General features: G+C 42.3%; 1 protein-coding gene across 4 annotated transcripts in view; it reads left to right on the plus strand.

Moving 5' to 3' along the window:
* The window catches only part of LOC147895538 (SET domain-containing protein), a 154,763-nt gene that overhangs the window by 85,468 nt on the left and 45,770 nt on the right, over positions 1 to 23,525 (plus strand). For all 4 annotated transcript variants that reach the window (XM_087383936.1, XM_087383937.1, XM_087383935.1 and 1 more), the window contains one exon: positions 11,466 to 11,549. In XM_087383936.1, the coding sequence (XP_087240062.1) occupies positions 11,466 to 11,549 (84 nt within the window). The remainder of the gene's footprint in view (positions 1 to 11,465; positions 11,550 to 23,525) is intronic.

A 23,525-nucleotide genomic window follows, 5' to 3' on the forward strand; every position in this document is an offset into this window, starting at 1 on the left:
TCATCTTTTTGCTGACTGGGTAGTAGGCCTCCCAGATTTATGACATGGATCTTGACTGGTTCTTCTCAGAGATACCTGATCATGAGCAGGAACACCTCAAAGCGTTTAATGAAGAATGTCAGTTCAAAGGAAGCATCTACTACAAATCAGAGTTAGACTCAGAATGAAGTCTTTGCTTTTTGCTACCTACTTTGTTGTCAGGCTCTGGAAAAGTCTTACTGTTATTAAGGGTGTACACTTGGATATGATTGTATATTATATCTTTTGATCAATTTATAATACAAATGCCTTTATTTTGCCCAAAAAGTAAAGAACTCATCGTCCTTAGCTGCAAGTTTCCATCTTAACATTGTCCAACTGCTTACACAAAAAGGCAACTCTAGTCTCATTCCTTATCCACAGGAAATTTTGCGAAGTGTGAAGTTGAGCATGGTAATTGAAATTGAGGATGACCCAACTTCAGATGACCATGCAGCAGAGCCAAAATTCCATGATTGCAAAGATGAAGGCCAGGGTGATGTTGAGATTATTCATGGAACACTGCATTAAGGATATTAGCTGGAAAAGTCGTGTTGATCATCAATTGACAAACTGAATTCAAAGGTTGGTTCCAGCATCTTTCACTTTTTCAGTCTTATAGTCCTTGAAGGCTCTCACGTCTGCCCCTCTTTATCTTGGTTGCAGATGCTTCATAAACACAGGGATAAGAAAACACACTCTGCTCTATGCCCCAGCACTGCCAACATTGCTAGCAATGAGAATTCACATCCTGAAGGAGGATTCATATTTTGGGGCAAGTCATTATTGTCGATGGACCCAACATGCTCAACTTTACACATCACTCTGGCATAAGCCTTGGAAGTGACTCTGAGGAGTGTCAAGACTAGGATTCAATGCTGGATAAGCCTGCCTAGCTTCTTTTGGTGAAGCTGATTATTTTGTAGGAGAAGGCCAAGAGTGCAAAACCTTGGATAAGCAAAGCCAGCATAATTCTGCCATTGTTGTGTTGTCAAGTATGGACAGAATTCAATTGCAAGTTGGTGTGCCAAGTCAAGGCCAAGTATTCTTCAATCCTGAATCGAATTCTAGCTCTATAGGGTTTCATGATAGCTTGTTGCAGATAGAGACACTGTCAAGCAATCACTATGTCATCAGGCATTGACCACATGTCAACCATGTGTTGACACATGTCAACCATGTGTTGACACATGTCAACCATATGTCGTCAGGTGTTGACCACATGTCGATCATGTGTTGACACATGTCAACCACAGGTTGAAAAGCATCTGAGCCACCTTCTCCTCCTATCATTCCGCCTCCATTACTCCCTAATCCCCCTTTGCTCCAAGCCTTTGCACCCAATCCCGTTGGGGCCCCATATTTCTATTCTCAACCTTATTATGCACCATACAAACCACCTATGTTAGGAGGTGGATACGGACCCCCTTATCAACGTGGTCGACGGGGTGGTTTTCGAGGTGTTCATGGAGGTGCAGGCAAAGGTACCAACTTTTGAAGACCCATCGTGTGGAGAGTACGGTCACTACCAAGATGATTGTACATAGCCATTTGGGGGACCCTCTTATACATAGTGCAACACAAATGACGACTACACCAGAAATTGTCCCAATGGAAGAGTGGGACCAGCATCTCAAGTCAATATAGTTGACGTAGTAGTGGCCGAGGAGGGTAACAACCCCCATTTCATCGACGCAATGTTGGGAGTGGTGACAAGGTCACAAACAAAAGGTGACAAATGTAACGACGCACCAGAGGCCTCATCGATGACCAACTAGTACCACAAGTGTATCCCCACCAAATTCATTCCCTCCCTCCAAGGTATATAGTATGCCGAGGAGTAGACCACCCTTGCTTTCTCCTGATAGTAGATCAGAAACAATTCCAAAGGGCACACAACCATCAAGGTCTGCCACTAGCTCTAAGTGCCTCATCTTCTGGTGATCACTCTATGTCTTTAAGGCACCAGGAGGTGGTTAAGAGTGTCACCAGAGCTCTTCAATCCAGTTCTGAGGATGAAGGTAGCACACCTCAGTTTCCTCCATGCAAGCCCAGAACAGTGAGGTTTGCAACGGAATTGACAACCCTAGGACAGCACAGGGAGAATGAGGCACAAGCAGGTCCATCCAATTTTGCCCCAAGCAGCACACTCAACAAAGAGGACATACGGGTAAGACCTAGTAGTGCCCAAGAAAAGGGAAAGCGGGCGATGGAAGAGACCACAATTCAGAGGTACATCCTTGCCTGAGCTTCGACCCTCGGCCCAAAGCTTGGTTGATAAGGTTACAAAAGGCTTCTACTAGTGTCCATCTCTACTCCTTGTTTTAAGATCTTATGGATTTCAAGCCCAACATCAGCCTACGACAACTTTGTTTGTTGTCTCCCCAGATCTCACACCATTTCCTTTATCAATCGCATGCCAAGGGGTCGACATAAGGGATCCATTCAGGGTGCGCCCACACCAAAGACAGTACCGGTACAACATGGGCTGACACCAGATCACTGCTCTGCCTACGCTGCCCACACGTGTGAACAAAGTCCCAACGTCACGGTGGATATTAATGGGCTGGAGCTGAGGCATGTCTTTCTAGATGGTGGGGCAGCCGTGAACATCATGCCAAAAGATACACTGAAACAACTCGGTTTAAAGTTGACAAGTGACATTCATTTTCAAGTGTGCATGGCTTATAAGTGCAAAGTGAAGCCAATGGGAGCAGTCAAAGGTGTTCACATGAAGATTGGTGGAGTAATTTTCCTGTCCAATTTTATTGTCCTCAATATGACCGAAAATGAACATACTTATCCTCTACTTCTTGGTAGACCATGGTTGCGGTCAGCAAAGGCCATTCAAGATTGGTCAACTGATGAAGTCCGGTTGCCCTTGGGATCCACATGTCTAGAAATAGATATGGTCTTGTCTTGGGGTTCACCCAAAAGTATGTAATATGGGCTCAAAGGGAGGGGTTTTCTAATTCTAAAATTTAAGGTAGATTTTTAGAGCTGTATTTATATATGGGGTTCTTTAATTGAAATTTGGAAAAAAACCATGAGTTTCTATAGGAAAACAACTTTTTAAATCCATTAAAATTTATAGATAAAACATTTTTAAGATACCACGTTGTATATAGAGGAGTCTTAGTAGTGCAATCCTTGGCATCTTGCTAAGCAAGTAGAGACCACTTAAATGAAACCAAAGTGGTGGAAAGGCATGACACCTCCCAATAGAACTGGGAGAAGACGATTTTGGAGAACAAGCAGGAGTAGAAGAGGAGCACTGGGCTTTTGGGGACTGGCCCATGGGCGATGACCAAGATAGGCGAGAAGAGACAGAGGCATCAAAAGGGTTCGAGAGATTGACCTACTTGTTGGATCGGGCTGACCAAGAAGAGGAGGAAGCTATCATCTTGGATTGGATGGGAGCCCTGGGAGGCTTAGGAGACAACATGGTGGGACTATGCCAACAAGAAGATTATGAGGAACATCTTGGCACTTCAAGTAGGGTATCAGAATTAAACCAGGTTGCACGTGCACAGGGTCTCGTTGAACTAGTTTGCGAACGGATGCCTTTTGGTCTCTGCAATAGTCCTCATATGTATCAGAGAATAGTGACTATAGGTACTAGACAAGGTGGTTGTGAGGGCAGAAATATGCCTCAGAGACAGGGCGACATGGTAATGGAGGCACATGTCAAACCGAGAACAAAGATAGTACTGCAGCAGACACCAATGATCGTACTTGTCCTCATATGTATCAGAGAATAGTGACTACAGGTACTGGACAAGGTGGTTGTGAGGGCATGAATATGCCTCAAAGACATGTCAAACCGAGAACAAAGATGTGGAGGCACATGTCAAACCGAGAACAAAGACATGTCAAACCGAGAACAAAGATGGTACTGTAACGGACACCAATGATCGTACTAGTCCTCATATGTATCAGAGAATAGTGACTACATGTACTGGACAAGGTGGTTGTGAGGGCAGAAATATGCCTCAGAGACAAGGCGACATGGTAATGGAGGCACATGTCAAACTGAGAACAAAGATGGTACTACAACGGACACCAATGATCATACCTAGGCCAATGATGGTACTGCAATGAACATTGATGATAATACGTTGGGCGACACTTATGACATTGGTCAAACGAATGCTTATGGTACTATAGCATACAATGATGGTAATACTACGTACAATGACAGTATTGCAAAGGCCGCCGTACAATGATGGTACTACGGAGTACAATGATGGTAATGCAGAGGACAATAGTAGTAGTGGAGAAGACACTAATGGTGATGGTGCTTAAGTAGACACTAGCACAGACATGGCTGATCTTGAGAGGGATCACCACCAAGAGCTTGATGTCTTCGGGAGATACAGGGTGCACACCCGATATCTCCCATCTTGATCTGCCTCCTTACAAAATGATCATCTACATAAGTTAAGATGGGTCTTTGATAAATGCAGAGAAGCACACTTGTTCTTGAACCCTGACAAATGCTTCTTTCTTGCACTCAGAGGTGTTCTCCTTGGTCATATTGTTTTGGCTGAGGGGATGACTACCGACCCTGCCAAGGTAGAGGTGATAATCTCATTGCCAATCTCTCGTACACCCAAAGAGGTGAAGCATTTTTTAGGGCATGTGGGATATTACAGGAGGTTCGTACCGGACATCGATGTTGCACCCATTCAATCATATGACTTTGCCACAGACAGCTTTGGCTTTTTAGGTTCTAGGCATATGATTACTCCCAGTCTCGTGTCCATCTATCTTCGTCTTCTGACTCTCCCTTTTTTGCCACCTCACACAGAGTCTCTGATATTCATGTCCTTTCTCTCGCAATATAAACCTCATCAACAAGGACATGAGTGTAAGAAGGTCATCGAGGAAAGTAGCAGAGAAGCTGTCTTGGCCAGGTATTTGTTTACTCACTTTTATTCCGCTCGAGGATACTTCTTCAACACAAAAGCCATCCATCATGCACTCAACTCCATGCTCTCCACCACTCCCTACGACTTTGCTTCTCTATTCTATTCTGCTTTCCGCAACACTGTTTGCAAGCGTAGGGGGACATACACATGTACTTGTGGGCCACACCTCACTTTCTTGTTGTATCAATGGAGGGCCAATCCCCCGTCCATAGTGGCATTCTATTCCGCTTTCCGCAACACTATCCGCAAGCGTAGGGGGACATACACATGTACTTGTGGGCCACACCTCACTTTCTTGTTGTATCAATGGAGGGCCAACCCCTCCCACCCATAGTAACAGGTCACCTTCCTTCCTCTTCCCTTTCCTCTCCCGTGAGTGCGGATGCCACCTCTGCTATTTTCACTTCCGCTATTCCAACCTCATCTCCACTTTCGACACAGAGAGCCTCTCGAAGAGCCGATGTCGAGGCAGCCTTCCCAAAAGATGCCACAATCCCAAGCTCCCGAGGGCATATACATCATGTCTCATGGGCATTAGGGCATCATGTTTCCCATGCGCAGTGACATCTGTATCAGGACAGGTGGTACTCTAGGATTCCGATCATGTGGATACTATTCTTATTGCCACCTTAGGTTCTGACACAATAACTGTGGTCTGCCCTATGTTCAATGATGACGACGGGTGTTTTAACGGAGACCACCTCGGATACTTTATATTTGAGAGCGGGTTCCTTGACATCAGGCCTACATGGAGTGGCATCGGGTATTCAGAGGCTAACCTCGGCTGTAACCTCTTGCATCGCCACTACTCTCACAGATGCAGTTATCACCACCTATGTTCAGGATCCATAAGGCCTCATAGGACCCCCACCTTGGGTTGAATTTGAACTTTGCTCTGGGAACTGACTCTTAGGCGCTTCCTCAGGCTTCTTAGGGGGTTATTCACATTTCTCGTCCACAAGCCCCCCTACACATTTCACAGTGCAGAGATGGGAGCACATCCAAGGTAGACCCTTCGGCGTCTCAGCCCAAAGGACAAGTAGGGGGGAGATTGCCAATGTTAGCTGATTGTCCACCCCTCCATCAGAATGACATGTTGACACCGTATATCGCTGCCTCTTCAGGCCCTTCATTCTCCAATGTGTCCCTTATCGAGCAACAAAATGCAGACTATAGGAAATTGCTATCTATCCTTCACAAGAAACACTCTCCTCTCTGCTTGGAAGAGAGAATGTCGATCAGATCTTCACCATCCCTTTACAGGAATCCCTAGCCGGACTTCCAGGGCACTGAATTGTTGCCTGGACTTGGATCATCTAGCCCTAAAGGAGAGTCTGGCAAAAGTAGAAGAACACGCTATGCCAACCATGTTTAAGGAGTTGGGGGATACGATAAATATATTTCAGTGAGTGACAGATACGCATGGCTGAAGAGATTCTTGCATCGAGTGCAGCGCATAATGGATGACACCTTCACCCAACTGGGAGCCACACTCTTTAATTCAACAGGCTATACACATAAACTGCTCTCCTAGCAACAACACTTGAAGCTGGAATTTGAAAAATCCCAAGCAGTACATCAACAAGCCCCAGAGGTGATGCTTTGGAAGCAGGAAGAGGGCTAGAAAAAACAGCAAGAATCTGCTATACACGAGCGGGACATAGCGTGGAATATTCAGCGGGACACCCTTGAGGATCACCACCTCATTCAGAAAAAGGAGTGGGAGGCAGACATGGCAGCCCTGCAAGGCCATCATGCTACTGAGGTGACCAAATCACAGCATGAGTTCACTCAGTTGCAAGAATCTCTGACTTCATTGATGTCTACGAAGGAAAAATCAGATTCACGCGTGGCTGAATTAGAAGAGCTCAGGGTCCCAGTCCTCCCCACAAAGATAACAAAAGACTTTGTTCTTCCTATAAGCAATAATAGAATGAGACATTTGCTTTACCACGTTATTGTTCTTGTCATTTGGCTCCTCCTTAGGCTAGGTCTAATTGAAGCCTTTGCATCTTCAGTCCAGGGTCCGATATGGTTTGAAGTTTCCCACATTGCTGCCATAAACAGAGGCCTGGGAATAGGAGTAGCTGTTGTAGAGTGCACCACTTGCTTATAAATCACTAGAGGGCTAGGCTTATTGACAGGTCTTCTGTCCAAGTGACCAACACCCACACCTTTCTTTTTCAAATTATAATTAGGTTCATTCACTTCAGCTAGTTTCATGGCCTCCTTGAGGTTGCTGAAACTTTGAGCCGACACATCAGCAGCTATGCTGGGATGGAGTCCATGAATAAACCTCATTTGCTTTACCACGTTATTGTTCTTGTCATTTGGCTCCTCCTTAGGCTAGGTCTAATTGAAGCCTTTGCATCTTCAGTCCAGGGTCTGATATGGTTTGAAGTTTCCCACATTGCTGCCGTAAACAGAGGCCTGGGAATAGGAGTAGCTGTTGTAGAGTGCACCACTTGCTTATAAATCACTAGAGGGCTAGGCTTATTGACAGGTCTTCTGTCCAAGTGACCAACACCCACACCTTTCTTTTTCAAATTATAATTAGGTTCATTCACTTCAGCTAGTTTCATGGCCTCCTTGAGGGTGCTGAAACTTCGAGCCGACACATCAGCAGCTATGCTGGGATGGAGTCCATGAATAAACCTCAGCAGCTTTCTCCTATCATCAATGCCATGAGAAAACAGAGATAGCTTCCAGAATATCTTGATGTAGCTCGTTATTGAGCCTTGCTGAGTCAACTCATACCATTTACAAACAAGCTTGTCTCTAGCAAGGGGAGAGACAAAGGCTGGAACATCTGCTCCTTAAAGTCCTCCCATGTGTTGATAGGTGAGCCCTCTTGTTGGAGGTGCCTCCACCAAGTATATGCACAGTACTCCAAGTGTAGCACAACAAAACTAACTTTGCTTTGGTCACTCTTAGGGTATAGCATGAAATCCTCCATTTTACTTTACCACTCTTTCAGCTCATTAGGATTTTTATCTAATCCAGACTAGGCCCCCAGTATTTTTTCCATGAAAAACAATCAAACAAACAACTGAGACAGGAAACTCCTACCATTGAACTTGACGACTGATGTATCTGGCAGCCCTCACTTTGACAAAGATTTCGACCGATTCTCCATGCTGATGAATGACAATAGACCACACTCAAGGAAAAAATGCTCTGATACCAATTGTTGGATATTTGAGATTGTAGATGGATGCTCTTAGGATCAATCACTCAACAACTACTCACATAAAATATAAAAACTGAGAATAATGACTTGAGAAAGTTCACACCAAAATGACAACTATATTGTAGAAATTCCTACAAAACCTCCATGCATCCCTAAGGGGCTTCTTGAGGAGGTGTGCAATGATTGTCACAAGCCGCAAAGGCCTTTGAGATCCACTAAGAAAAGTTGACACACAGCTGAACCAAGACTGCTTGAAATGTTGACAATGTAGACCAACTGGCAGTCGGATATGAGATCCTACATGGGCTACAATACACACAACATACAACCGACAAGAATTGCTCCACATAGGATCAAAAGCAAAGGTGATACATGCACAATCACTGGCTATGCTTATATAAAGCATCATGCTTTACAATATGGTGCCAAAGTTGTCCGCCAATGTCTGCGAGTTGTGAGTATCTCCACGAAACTTTGAAGAGCCAGAGATGATGATCACCTTCTCCAATGTTCACGACTCTCATGGGAGGTCACATGACTTGCAAACCGGCCATGGGGCAAGTGATCAATCGAGTTAGAGGAGAGTTGCCTCTAGAACCGCCTATTGCTATTCACCCTTAAACTTGGACAAAAAAATTTTTATCCTTGGCGTCCTTATCCTGATGAGTGGGTCCTTTGGGTTCAGCAGATTTAACAGTTTGTATATATTGATGGAAGGGCATAACTGGCCTGGGATCTGCTGGTAGAGTCTGTACTCATTGAACCTTTAGCATAGACCATCCACTTCAGGACTGGCACCCTTGGAAGCGTTGCCTTTTGGTGGTTCCCTGCTCCTATGAGCTGTCACACCACTAGAATGGTATGCTCTCCTGCTTCTATGAGCCGTCACACCACTAGAATGGTATGCTCTCCTGGCAGAGGACATTAAACCAGTAGGGTCAGCCTAAGATTCAGCATGGATATCAGCGTCTGAATTTAAGGCCTCATCTCAGGGGCTATTCCATGGGCCTTTTCCCTTCATGGACTTGGTTTTTTCTGAGCTGGTCAAGCCTTCTGTTCAGTTGCAAAGGAGTTCTGCATCCTAAGTCCATTGGCCTTAAACCTCCATGGTCATGTCTTTGAGCACTTGCAATATAGCACATGCGCTCCTGGCCATGAGATGCTTGCACATTTGAAGTGCCATCTGTAAACTCTTGTCTGCAACTGTTGGGGTAATCAATATTATCAATGCCATCATCTTGGGCTCCCACACTGGAGCCAATGCCCAACCTTTTTTTGTGCCACTTGGGAACAGCTTTCAAGGTAAAGAGAGGGCAAATGAGATACGATTAGGACCAAACCTGGAACAAGGTTAGCTGCGGCTGAGGCGACTCCCTAGATATAGTCAAAACATCATTTGGAGCTGTAATTGTTTGGATCGCTGCATATTTTGAAGTACCAGCGTCACATATACCTGGGGAAATTCTGGCCCAACTGTGGGAATTTCACTGCAGTACCTTAGGGTGTATGATCAGGAGATCAGCCTGATCACATTGATGTAAAGATCATTCAAATCTGAGCAGTTTGATGACAAGAATTCATCCACCAAATCCCATGAAAAGGGCTTGATACCAATGTAGCTAAGCCAGGTAACAGCCTAGCTACATCTGCCCTAACCTCTAGCTTAGAGACATCAGCTAGGAACAAAAGTACAGAACAGCATGTATCTTGAGAATCAGGTGCACAATCATCAAGACAAATACCTGGAATCCATGGCTTGTGATGGGCTGTACAAGCAACAGGCTAGGAAGAATAGTCCTAGAGCAGCTTGGAGCAAGAAGAGCTCAGCTATAGATGCTGTTTATTAAATGGCATTCAAAGTTCTTCAAAGTATTAGATGAGTACAAGGTACAATAGGGCCCCCTTTTATAGGTATAGGCCTACAATGCTTATGGGATGGCCATCCGAGGATGCGATGTGGCAACATTAGGTCACGCTACTAAGGTGCTACTTATTTACAAAGCCATTGAAAGGCTAAAAGCTACTAAGTAAATTTTCCTTTGTTATAGCTCAATATATGCCCACAAGACTGTCTAATTTTCCCCAATTTATAGATCTCTATGATTTTGGCATTCTCTTCTGACTATCTTGTCACTTTTTTGTTTGTAGGGCACACTTTCTCAAGAGGACAACTGTCTTGAGAGAAGCCACACTTGCACATGCGTTCGTGAAATATCATTCACCAACTATTCACGCCACGTGCATTGTCACGGATCCTCTCCATAGTTTGTTTTCATATTTGCATGTCTTGAGCTGGATTAAGAATATTGATTATAGTTAATATATTGATTTCTATAATCAATTGATTTTTGAAATGGAGTTACCATAGCCTCTAATACAGCGTAATTATTCAGGCATGTACAAAATCAAATTGGTGAATTAGGGTAAGTCTAGGGTACAAAATCAAACATTGATGCACTCACATAAGAAAACTTCCCATTTTGTGTTTTCTTGAGTGGATTATAGTATACAACAATATGCAGACTATGAGATGATCAGTAATACAATGCAACTTGGTCACAAATCTAGACTCTAACAAAGACATTGTATTACGTGATTGCCTTGTATTTGTTGGCAATAGAAACAGCTAACTTTTTTTTTTTGTGGAGGGGGATAGCCAAGGGCCAGGCAAAATTTTTGGCCACTTAAGTTCCGTTTAGGTGAAGCCCATCTGGTGCAAGTGGATGCTTTGTAGGCTGATTTTAGTGCTTTAATTTAGAGATATAACGTTAGGCTTATTCACATAAATTTTCCATATGCCCACATAGTAAATGTGGTCCATGAAGATCATATACAAAATAAATTTTGTTTGAGCAGCAGTGAGGTCGAAGGGGTGTCCTAGTCAATATTTCATATGTAGAGAAATTTGGCATTCTTAGAAAGAAAGGGCTTGATGATTGCTTGAAATGCTTATGAAGGAATAGGAAATAATATGGCAGGTGATGAGGAATTGGGTGCAATCTGGATGATTTTGATCCTGTATGAATTGTACAAGAGTTTGATGCCATTGTTCAATGTGATGGGTTATTTGCTTGGGTCTATGGAGTGTCTCATGTTTTTTCTTGAGCTCTTGCGTTGCTCCCTTTTTGCATATTTTGGCACTGTCATGGTTGCAACGGTCTGTTTTCTCAACTCTGTGCATACCATTCTGTTTTCTCTTTGCGGGTGAAGTGAATATGATTTAAGATGATGAAGGGAGGGATGGATATCAAGTTTGAGTATCTTTAAGATGTTAAAAAACTTGGCAAAGATTGGTAATTTGTCATTAATACTATTGTGCGATGCAGATTTTCATTAATTATGGGAAGTTTGGGAATGACGTGCTGTCTGTCACATTTGGCTTTACTATCAACCACAATCCCTTTGACCAGGTAATAAATAAAATTCCAATGTACTTCATAGCTAGGGCCCTTCAAATGTGAGTGTTCGAAAAGCAGGCATTGAGATCGTGTTTAAGATGGATTCATTCTATGGGCAGGTTTAGTTTGTGCATGTGGTAGCGGGTCGTTGGCAATATTATTTTCACAATTTGATTTGGTGTGTGCATTGTGATTCTATTTGTGCATTTGTGGGAAGGCATCACAGTCTATTGAGCTTCATTTGTTTCTTTCATGATATTAGAGACATCTTGCTACTCCTGTAAGATCCTACAAAGGGTCAATATATCTAAGCATATGCAAATCCTATCAAGAATTGTTTCATTGACGTCATCTCTTGTTCATCCATAGAAAATGTGCCATATAACTTTGCCAAAAGCATTTCATTGACACATTTGTCCATCTCAAAGCAAGCTTAGGGCTTAGAGAGATCACACAAAAATGTGAATGGGGTAGTAAGACGATATCTTTGATTTATACTCTCGCAATGCCCATAGCTTGTTCTATACCCATCGGATGCATTTGTGCAACCATGGTACTGTAAGTACACTAGGTACTCCCACAAAATTTTCATTTGAAGCATACCATGGAGAGTGCAATTCGAATTTCGAAGCGATGACACAATAGTTATATCACGAGGTTGGTCAATTGGGGAGATCGACTTTTCGAGAGTAGGCCTATTTAAGGCAGCTTCCTTTGTGTCTCAGATGTTGGCGGTCATTGTGGTATATACATCATCATGTATCCACGCTGTTGTTTCTTAAGCACTTTTAAAAGCACACAGGTATTAAGTAGCAAAGTAGTAAAACGTAAGAAGTATCCAAAGTGTTGATGGATTTGAAAAAACTAAGAATAATCAAAACATCAAATAAGATTGTCATTGCTAGATAATATAAACGAAAAAAATCTAAACAAAGATTGGACACCCTATACATTCTAACATAATTTCTAAACATATACAAATTAGGTGGTTGAAAAAAGTATTTACTAGAAGCTTTGTTTAATGCTCCACTTGTGACAAGGAAGAAGATTCATCCACTCTAAGTTTCATAAGTCGTATTGTTGGACATGATACACTCAATCCCTATTTCGGATCTTTGAAAAGTGGATCGAGGGTTTTGCTGCCCCTTTGAAGCCATGTCTAGAACCTCTATTTTCTTGAATACTTAGACATAACTGATGGGTGAGCTGCGAGGGAGAAGCCAACATGTGGCTTCACACAAAAGCCACTACTTTGTCCATAATGGCTGTATGTGGGGTAATTACGCATCATATTGCCCTTTGTATATATCCACTGAAACCGGATCAAAAACCCTAAAACGAATTGGTAATCAGCGATCCTCAATTCGCAGCAGATAACTGCCAAGATAGATTTTGAATTTTAAAGATATCAGGGAAAAACAGCATCTGATAGCTTGGTCTGACGAGGAGCAGCAGCAGATTTCTTATGGGAAACAAAATAAATTGAGAGAGGGGGAGAAGAAACAGAGAACACACTCTAGGGCCCAAAAATAAGGGTTGAAACCCCCCAAAGGATTTTATTGCAATAGAATATACTTTGTATGACTGGTTCTGAGAAGAGCATGAAGCTGAGTACAACTCTTGAGCCCTGAGGCCCTTCTTGTATAGACTTGGCCTAGCTTGTGCTTTTACAAAAGCTAAACTTGCTTTTGAGGCTACTTTTTACATAAGGCATGAAAGTACGTTTTCTCCATGTGGGGTGCCTTTTTACACTAGTGGGCCCTCCATACAAGTAGGGGCGCCACTTTTTAATTTTTGCCTTATGGGAGTTGCTTTGATAAACACCTTTGATAAACACCTTCAAGGTCCTACACACCTTTGATAAACAAATTCCAACATTGCACCGAAAACACTTACTTTTCGTACGGAGATTCTTTTTTTTCTTTGGCATTTCCTACTCTTGAAGAGCACTAAGCAGCCGTACGCCCTTCTTTTCTTGACAAATTCAGACCCCCTTTTTTTTTCCATTGGCAAATCCATTCCCTTGTTTCTTGTGGAGTTGACGACTTTGCATTTCACAGGCCCTGACTCTCGCCATTTATGCTGGTGTGGAATGAAAGTGTTCCAAAACAGTCATAAGACTCTATTAATAGAAATTCATTAGTTTTTCCATACTCTGGTTATCATTTTCCTTGCAGATAACCTCAACAGTTCCGTAATAAGATGGGCTTCTTCTTCCAAGGGCTCTGTATTCCCCTCGACTTCTTTGGCTACAACTCCACCTTTAATTTCCAAATAAGAGAAAGAAACACTTGCCCAATGATCACTTGTACCGATACTTGGGCGCATGAGGCTCTAAAGACCTCTCATTTATGAGTAGTGTTTCCCTGAAACAAATTCAAGAAAACAATCCACTATTCTCCTTGCATTTCCATACAAGGGTTAGATCTTCATAAGACAAACTTTATCAACATAAAAGAAATACTTAGCCTTAATAAATTTGTTTCTTGGAATCTTTCCATATCCTCTTTCTTTTAAAATCCTCTCAAATCTTTATGAATGAAGTGATAAACTCCATAACGATACTCTTCTAAGTACTGTAAAGCTCAACTTGGAAGCTCCTTTGGAAAGAACAGTGCATTGGAGAATATCTGTAATTCTATTCACTGATCTGGTGCTCTCTTATACATCAAATATCTTCCTACCAAGCACTAAACCGTGTTGGTTAGGTATACACTTACTGTCTGATGGCGTTTCGAAAACTTTCTTTGTCCAAAGAATTTATTTCTGACAGGTAAACTGTAAGGCTGTATCAGGTTGACCATATAAATCCAAGAGAGACCATAAAAGTTCTTGTATATTCCATATACAAATACCAATAAAAAGAGCTGTAGAATCTTGAGAAAAATATATGGTCAATAATGACCATATGAAATTCAACTTTGAACATCCTACCCTCAAATAGGGTTTGATCAGATACTGGTGTATATAATTCCTCAATCCATGCAAATAGTCTTTGATACTTCTCTTCTTTGACATAAGCTGCTCAAACCTGTAAACTGATCACTTGATACAATAACTTTGAAATTCTTTTGTCGTGGAACTGCGTATACTATGAATGCAAAGATTAGATGATAGTCCATAGCCGTGGCCATATAGGGCACAAGAAACTGGTTCTATAATAGAGACTGCATAATTCGAATACTATAACTTGGAATCCTCCAAAAAATAAGAAAACTGAAAAACATATAACTATGTCATAATGGAATGAGAGCATATTCATGACTGTCGGCTGGGAACATGCTACCCTCAAGTGGGACATGTCCTTAGATCTCAAGGGTACTTGTTTCCCTTGTTATAAGAACCCTCCACGCTATGCTTGAGATTGATTGCATTGGAATTACCTGATGACCAACCTTTGCACTTAATAGAACCAGAGATCATATAACGTCCAACTGTGTATTTCTCAATATCCATGAAAGATATCCATTCTCCTTTGCAATGGCAGATTTGTAAGTCCATATTCTTGTCTGAATAGAAGAAATAGGTTTCTTAACAAAAACAATATAATTGGAATCCTCCAGAGCTAAAATACTACAACTTGAAATAGATAGGTATGTGAAAACTGATTTTGAAACTTGACAAACACACTCCTTGATTGAGGTGGCCTTCCCTGGAACTATACTCTGCTTTTGAAAGAATCATAAAGACAACACACTTCTCTACCTTAGCACATCCATGCTTACTCTGGAAATACCACTTGCAATTCATAACATACATCCGATCTCGTTGATCATAGGAATGAATCCCCTAGCTCCATAAATCTTTGGAATAAGAACCTGAATATCTTTGCTATGTCCAATGCTTGGGTTTTAGCCCATCAAGGAATTCTTCCAAAAATCCATGGAAGTATAACTTCGATGAATCATCAAACCAAGTGTGTATTAATCTCCTTTCTCTTAGGGACAAAAACATAACAATAAATAATGAATAACTATCAACTATGCTTAGCCTTTACTAGGAATCCCTTGATCATGCTTGTAGTCTTTGTGATCCTTTCCAGAAATTCTTCATCATGATCATCATCTAGCCATACAGGACCTCTCTAGCTGGGCGCTAAGGAAGTCATGATGTGCTTGGGAGATCAAGATCAAGCTAGTTCATAGCTAGATTGATCAGAAAAACACTGGATCGTTCAGATGAAAACCACCAAGACTGAATCACACTTTAGATGATTCCAAGATCTTGAACAGAAATCAACTATTATGCACTAAATCAGAAAAATGATTTGTTGTTTTGGAACAACAAACTGCGTTGAATCAGATCACGAGGGGGTAGGGCTGTTCTGAACTGGATATTCACTGCGAGATAACAACAAACATGGCTGAGTTGTCCACACCAAGTTTCGGTGAAATTCAAGAGCTGCTTGCAAATCAAAACACTTGTGCTTTGTTCACAAATTCTAACAAGGCTGAAGAGGTAGATCTAAAATGCAATCATATTAGAAGCTCCTTGTCAGGATCTTGGCGTTGAAAACTCTCTTTCGGCCCGCAAATCTGCTGTCTTCTATGATTCCCTGATGTCTCCTTAAGCCAGTAGTTCTTTAAATCGTTGCCACCAAGGATAGTGGCACGGCTGAGCTTTGATACCATTGAAACCGGATCAAAAACCTTAAAACGAATTGGTAATCAGCCTTGAAACCTAAAATGAACTGGTAATCAGCCCAAAAACCCTAAAAACGAATCACTTCTTGTAGAAATGCAGCTTGTATCCTCAATTCGTAGTAGATAATCACCAAGATAGATTTTGAATTTCAAAGATATTAGGGAAAAACATGATCTGATAGCTTCTTCTAATGAGGAGCAGCAGCAAATCCTCTGAAGGTTTTTATTGCAATAGAAAATACTTTGTACAACTGGCTCTAAGAAGAGCATGAGGCTGAGTACAACTCTTGAATGATCTAGGAGCCCTGAGGCCCTTCTTTTATAGACTTGGCTGTTACAGAAATTAAAATTAGACATGCTCACAAATTCATGATTTACCAAAACCATAGAGACCAAGAACAAGGAAACAAGGAAGAAAGAAGAGAGACGACACTGCATGGGGTCCAATCTGCCCCCTCTAGATGGTGGCTCTTGCTTCCCATCTAGAGTATTTATAATGTATATTTCAAAAAGCAAAGAACCAATAATAATACATCCAAAAGCATCCCTTGTCCACAATTAGAGCGATTTCTCAACATAGCTCCACGAGCTAAAAATATCACAAGGCTTAATATGCCCTCATCCACAACTAATAAAATAAATTAGCCCACGGCTTACTATTCATTATTTTACAATCTTGGCCCATGGCCTTTGGCAACCGTTTAATACTTTGATCAATCCAATTCACCTCACCATCTCTGTTTCTCGTTATCCAACTCATCTTTTGTACTCAAGCCACCAATTGTGTTAGTTGTTACAATCAATTGATGAATCATCACACCAACTAATCCTAACATAATTGTACGCTTGATATATAGGCATCAAAATACACACCTTGCGACCAATTGCAAAAACACCATTAACACTAGCAACATTAGTATTAACATGGAATCACCCACAATACTAATCATCTAGCCTGGCAAAACACGGGTAGTTACGCGTTCCCAACTAAACCCCACAAAGCATCCACTAGGACCCCCGCCGCGTCCGGTGCGCTCCTATGGAATAGTTTGCCATAGTCACACTTAACTAAAATAAAATAATTTCCATAGCAAGAAATATCGGAATAACAATTCCGTATTATTGGCCTAGCTTGTGCTTTTACTAAAGCTAAACTTGCTTTTTAGTCTACTTTTCACATAAAGCTAGCTTTAACTGCTTTTCTTCATCATTAAAGCGCTTTTAGCCCATGTGGGATGCCTTTAAGGACTTTTTACCACTAATGGATCCTCCATTCAAGTAGGTGCGCCACTTTTTAAAATTTTCCTTCTGGTAGTTGCTTTTTGGCACTTGCCCCTTGAATTTAGGGCCTTTTTGCACCCTTGAAGTTTGTACACACCAAATAAACAAATTCCAATGCTTTAACCCATTAGTGGTTAGCCAGATGCATACATACTAATCTTGGACTAATCCTAGTCCCTTGTGGGCATCCCACAGTTCTCTTTTACCAACGCAAAGCAAAAGTAAAACAAATCTTATTCTAGTTAACCAAGGTCAACTTTCTTGACCATCGTCAATGTAATAAAGATTCCTCTTTATGTCTAGGGAGAAGTACCAATTTGGTAACATCTACCCTCTACCAATGACATAGAGTCATGGGTGGTCTACTCTAGGCCCTAGGTTTAGCTTGTCTCCCTAGGAACCTTTTTTTTCTCGAAATGGACTTCTGTTAAGTGTGAAAGAAAATACGAAGAGAAAAACACTTTAGGCACAAATAAATCATGCGGAGCATGAGAAACTATCAATGGCCCTGTAGCAAAATAGTGCAGACACTTGAGTAAGGATTTACTATTGAAAACCCTAGGCATTAGAAAACAGTGAAGAAATCAATAGGAAGGTAGCGCAACACACATGGAAGTCTTTGCAGATTGCACAAAGAGGACCTCGCAAGGACGGTTAAGAATAGAATCATCTTCATCATTAAGAAAAACTTATGGAAGTCATAGTCTTATGTAGGAGAAAAGCCCATGATAGGAGCATTGCTTTGCTCTGCGAGAGAGATGATGAGCTGTTGGAAATCATTAATAGCAAAGCCCGCCTGTACATAAGATCACCAACAAAGGTGGATTTCCAACTATGAAGGTTTACAAACAAAAATAATGCCCATGCACTTGCAAAACAAAGAAATTGCAGACAATGTCTTCAACAATCAAGTGCTCGTAGCTCCTTTAGTGTGAAAAGCCACCTGAAAGAATCGTTGTGTAAATAATTGATTGTTAGTAATGCGCGGGGCAAGGTCATGAGGCACGGCCGCAAGGATCTAGTCCTAGCCTGTGATCTGGAAGGGCGGGGCCCATGGATGCTTGCAAAGAGTGTCGTAGAGCTGTCAAGCTCCACGTCCTTTTGCAACTACTATAGCAGCTCATCTTTTGAAAATATACATGTTCTCACGGCCGGTGGAAGTGAACGAGGATTGACTTGATCGGTTGTCGTTCGTCAAACAATCAAAGGTGGAAGGCCGATTGAAACCGATGTTAGATCTGTCCGTCGATCGGAGAGGGTTGAGGGAGGTAGGGATGGAATCTAATGGTAGATGAGAGGATGGAGAGGCTAAGAGCGGAAGAGGTTGACCCCCAGAGCTGCCCGCACCATTTTCATGCAATCCGACCTCGCCTCCATCATCCGTCCTGAAGGATGGCTTCTCTAGAACGCCTCCTTCGCTCTTGCCACCCTCTTCTACAGTGAGTACCTTGATTATGGCCCTAGTGCTGTTAATCTCTCTTCTCGTATGCCTTGGTCCTCTCAACTCTCCTATGCCAATGCCCTCTACTTCACTATAGCACCCTTCATCCAAGGTGACCGTTGGCTTCCATCCACAAATGTTCCCTTCTTGATATTTCAAAAAAGGAAGCTAGGAACACTTCCTTGGATCTGATTGAAGCTTGCAGTCTTTGTATAATGAAAGGAGAAGCTGTAAAAATGAAATGGCAGCTTAGAGACATAGTTGGACCACGAATACCAGCTGAATTTGTACAGAATGCACTGCTTTGCAGGCGGGACTTTGTGTACGGCCCACTATACGGACAAACATGTGGAATTTGCAGGTGGGAGCTGTTTGAATTGTACAGCCCTGTGTTCCCTGTGTACGGCCACCGTACGGTCCACTGTATGGACAAACAGGTGTAGAAGATCAGGTTGAAGAGTCCAGGGCTGAGTAGGGCTGAAAGGAAGGAAGGTAGAGGGGGAGACAAGGTGTGTGGGGGGAGAGGGGGGAGGTTCGACTGGGAGCCACTACATGGTCTCTTGGACTAGAAGGAAAGTGCTTAAGTATTCCCTCTATGGAATACACAGCCTCTGCTAGGTGGTATAATTAGTGACCGGCATAGCAAATTTAACCCATATTAGAATTTGCATATAACATGTTTTAGTCCATTCATGATGATACATGGATTTCAACCTAGAGCCCCAATCGCGGTGATACTCAAAAAAGAGAGGGTTCAGGCAGTCAAAGACTTTCTTGAAGATATGATTCAAATGCTTAAATTGGCTAAAGATAGTAGAACGGATGAAGATAGAGTTAGAGTTTGAAAAAAAAGAGAGAGTCTATATTAGGGTGCCAAAACCTTTAGGATGCCCCCTTTTGTATGCAATTTCCCACAAGAAATTGGGGCTTTTGCAATTGGATTGCAATTTTGCAGTGGAAGAGCAATTTGGGAGCTTTGCAAGCTTTTTGGACTCAGTTTGAGTCACATTTGAGCATTTGGGAAATTTTTGCAGATATTTTACTCTGGTGCATTTTGAGCCATTGTGGGTGTGCTCATTTGCACACATTGGCAGTCAAATTTGGTTCTTTTGCAGATAAATTGCAAATTGGGGCTTTCAGTCAATTTGCCCGTTTTTGAGTTGCAATTTCTTGAGAAAATTTAGGGCCTTTTGCTTTACACTGCAATTTCTTGTATTTTTGGGGCTTACAGGCAATTTGTCCTCCTTTGGATGCAATTTCCCTAAAGAAATTGGGGCTTTTGGCATTTTGATGCAATTTGGCAGTGTACAAGCATTTTGGGACTGTTACAGGCAATTTTGAGTGACATTGGAGAGCATTTGTAGGATAATTGAAGTGCACTCTGAGCCTTTGATAGGCTGTGACAGTATTTGTCACTGTGGGTAGATTTTTCTTTGCAAATTTTACTTATGCATTTTACATCCCAGGAAGGGATTTGACTTGGTCAGTTTGCTGTATTTCTTGAGATTATCTGGTGAAAATGGCTCAGAACAACCCCAATGAGTTGTTCGGAGTTCTCACACAGGAGGATAAGTTGGATGCCACAACTACTCCTTGTGGAGTTTCATGGTTCGCAATATCTTGGTTGGCAGACATCTTTGGGACTATGTCAGTGGAGATGAAGCAAGACCAGATACATCGACTACACCTATCACTCCTATAGCTGGAGGCAGGGGTAGAGGTGCAAATGCAGCACAAGTAGTTGGAGCAGCCGCTCCAAGAGCTCACATAGCAGAGCAAAAAAGATGGGACTCTAGAGATGCACAAGCTCTTTCATTAATTTCTCTTTCTGTCAAGAGGTTCATTATACCTAATATTCGGTCATGCAAGACATCTATGGCAGCTTGGGAGATACTAGAGAGTATCTTTGAAGCAAGAAATGATGCCAGGGTTTCCTTTTTGAAGCGAGAACTTTCCCATACGCATATGGAGGAGGGAGATTCCATGAATTCTCACCTCACAAAACTTCAGGACTTGAGGCAACAATTGCTGAATATTGATGAAGTCATTCTGGATTCAGAGATGATCACCACAACTCTGAACTCTCTTCCTGTCCTATCTTGGTTTCCACACCTCGCTGAATTTGTCATTGAGGGGGAGCAACAATCCTCTCTCTTTTCACGAGTTGGTAAAATTCTGTTGCAGGATTCGCAGACTCGCAGAAATATGGCAACCTGGGCTGGCGAGCATGCTATGCTCTGCAAGTTCAAGCCCAAGGGAAAAGGGCAGCAAAAGCCACATGGAAATCAGCCCACAAATCAGCATAAGGCTGATTCCGGACAGCCCTCTTATAAGGCAAAGGGTGAAACAAATAAGTAGAAAAAGAAGGGCATCTATCATTATTGCAAGAAGCCAGGTCATTATATTGGAGAATGCAAGAAGCGCATTGCCAAAGGGAAGAAAAGGGATTTCGGTATGGCTGTGTCAGATGCATCAGCTCCACATTCTCATGACGGGGGAGATGTTGCAGCCAACTTTGTGGAAGAGCACTATGCCTTTCTGTCTTGCACTTCAGATTTTTCAGTGGGTAGTTTAGATTCTACAGCAACCAATGATGATGACCCATATGCTTTCTTGACTTGCAGTTATGATCCCTCAAAGGATGCATGCTCTCTTAGTGTTGATGAGACACTTCATACTTGGTATTCTGATAGTGGTGCTTCAAAGCACATTACTTCCAAGAAGAGTCTGTTTGTATCCCTGCATCCTCTACCCACGAAAAAGAAGGTGACTTGTGCGAATAATTCTTCTTATTGAGTGTGTGGAGTGGGAGACATTATTCTCACATCCACTGATGGCACAGATTTTAGAATTTCAGATGTTCTCTATGTGCCAGGGATAAAGAAGAATTTGCTTTTAGTGTCCTCACTCAATAGAGGAGGACTTCAGGTTGTTTTTTATGATGACAAGTGTGCAATCAGAGACAAAGAGAATGACTATGCTTTGATGTTGTTTGGCGCATTGTATCGGGGTCTTTTTCAGCTTGATCTATATGAAAAAAGATCCGATCTTGCATTATCAGTAAGCACTCCCATTGCTGCGGTGCAGAATTCGGAGTTATGGCTTGCCAGGTATGGGCACATGAGCTATGGCAGCTTAATGACACTTCAGAGGCATGATATGGTTGATGCATTGCCTCCTTTGGAGTCATCACCTCCTCATGCATGTGAAGGTTGCATCCTTGGCGAGATGCATAGACTTCCCTTCAAGAAGGATGGTGCAGTGAAAGCTACACGGAAATTACAGGTTATTCACAGTGATGTCTGCGGTCCCATGAGGACACTTGCTTTTGGGGGTTACCTCTATTTTGTTACATTCATAGATGACTTCACTAACTACACTTGGGTCTATGGTCTCAAGGCAAAATCAGAAGTGTTTATGCATTTCAAACACTTTGTGGCTATGGTTGAGAATGAGACAAGACTCAAGGTGCAGACACTTCGCACAGATCGAGGGGGGAGAGTATATGTCTCATGAATTTGAGACATTTTTGAAGGAGAAAGTCATCACGCATCAGCTTACAGTGAGGCTTACATCTCAACAGAATGTCAAAGCTGAGCAGAAGAATTGCACTGCCATGGAGATGGATAGATGCATGCTCACAAGTAAGAAGTTGCCTCACAGGTTTTGGCTTGAAGGCCTCATGTGTGCCAACTATATTTTGAATCAGGCTCCTACAAAGGCTTTGAAGACAATCACTCCCTATGAGGCATGGCATGGGAGAAAGGCTTCAGTGGACCATTTCAGAGTTTTTGGTTGTGTTGCATATGCCCACGTGCCTGTGGAGTTTAGACACAAGTTGTCAGATAATGCACTCAAATGCATTTTTGTGGGATATAGTTCACAAAGCAAGGGCTATCGTCTCTACAATCCTGCTACACGCAAGATTTTTGTTAGTAGAGATGTTATATTCTCTGAAAATTCAGCACATACACATGCTGAATTTCAGATTGCAGCTTTTTCAGATGATGTGTTTGAGGGGATGCTTCCTATCGCATTTGGTTCATGCTGAAAATCAGAATTTTCAGCAACCTCCTCCAGATCCACATGCCCCGATTCAGCCACCGGCTGATTTAGTACCACCTCAGGGTGTGGATGAAGTTGTCAGGCAAGTGATTCAAGAGATACATGCAGCCAAAACAGTCCCGAATTGGTTGCTTCAGACTCTTAGGGAGAGTAGGCTTGAGGCTCCATTGCTTGGCAAGACTCGTAGTGCAGTAAGGCAGGTAGGGGGGGCTCTTTCAGTTGAGACAGCTTATGCAGGGACTCTTCTTGATGAAGAGGAGCCTGACTCTTTTGAAGAAGCAAAGGATAATGTGCATTGGATGCAGGCCATGCACAATGAGTTAAGCCTCAGCTTGGCTCCATGCGGGTAGCTATAGGCTTGCAATCTTGCATCCTGAATCTATCCGAGAGTTTTTGAACATACTTGGATTGAGACATAATGATACCACTTCTCTCTTGAATGAATTGGATCCCCAAATAATAATGTAACATGCCCAAATCTGACATGTCAAAAGTGGCTCTCAATTCAGCCTTGAAATCTGCAATTTTATGACCATTTGGCCCTGTGAGCATAGATCA

Source organism: Dipteris shenzhenensis, chromosome 13, assembly GCF_047967505.1.
Source record: "Dipteris shenzhenensis isolate YYH24624 ecotype China chromosome 13, Dip_SZ_1.0, whole genome shotgun sequence".
NCBI lineage: Eukaryota > Viridiplantae > Streptophyta > Polypodiopsida > Gleicheniales > Dipteridaceae > Dipteris > Dipteris shenzhenensis.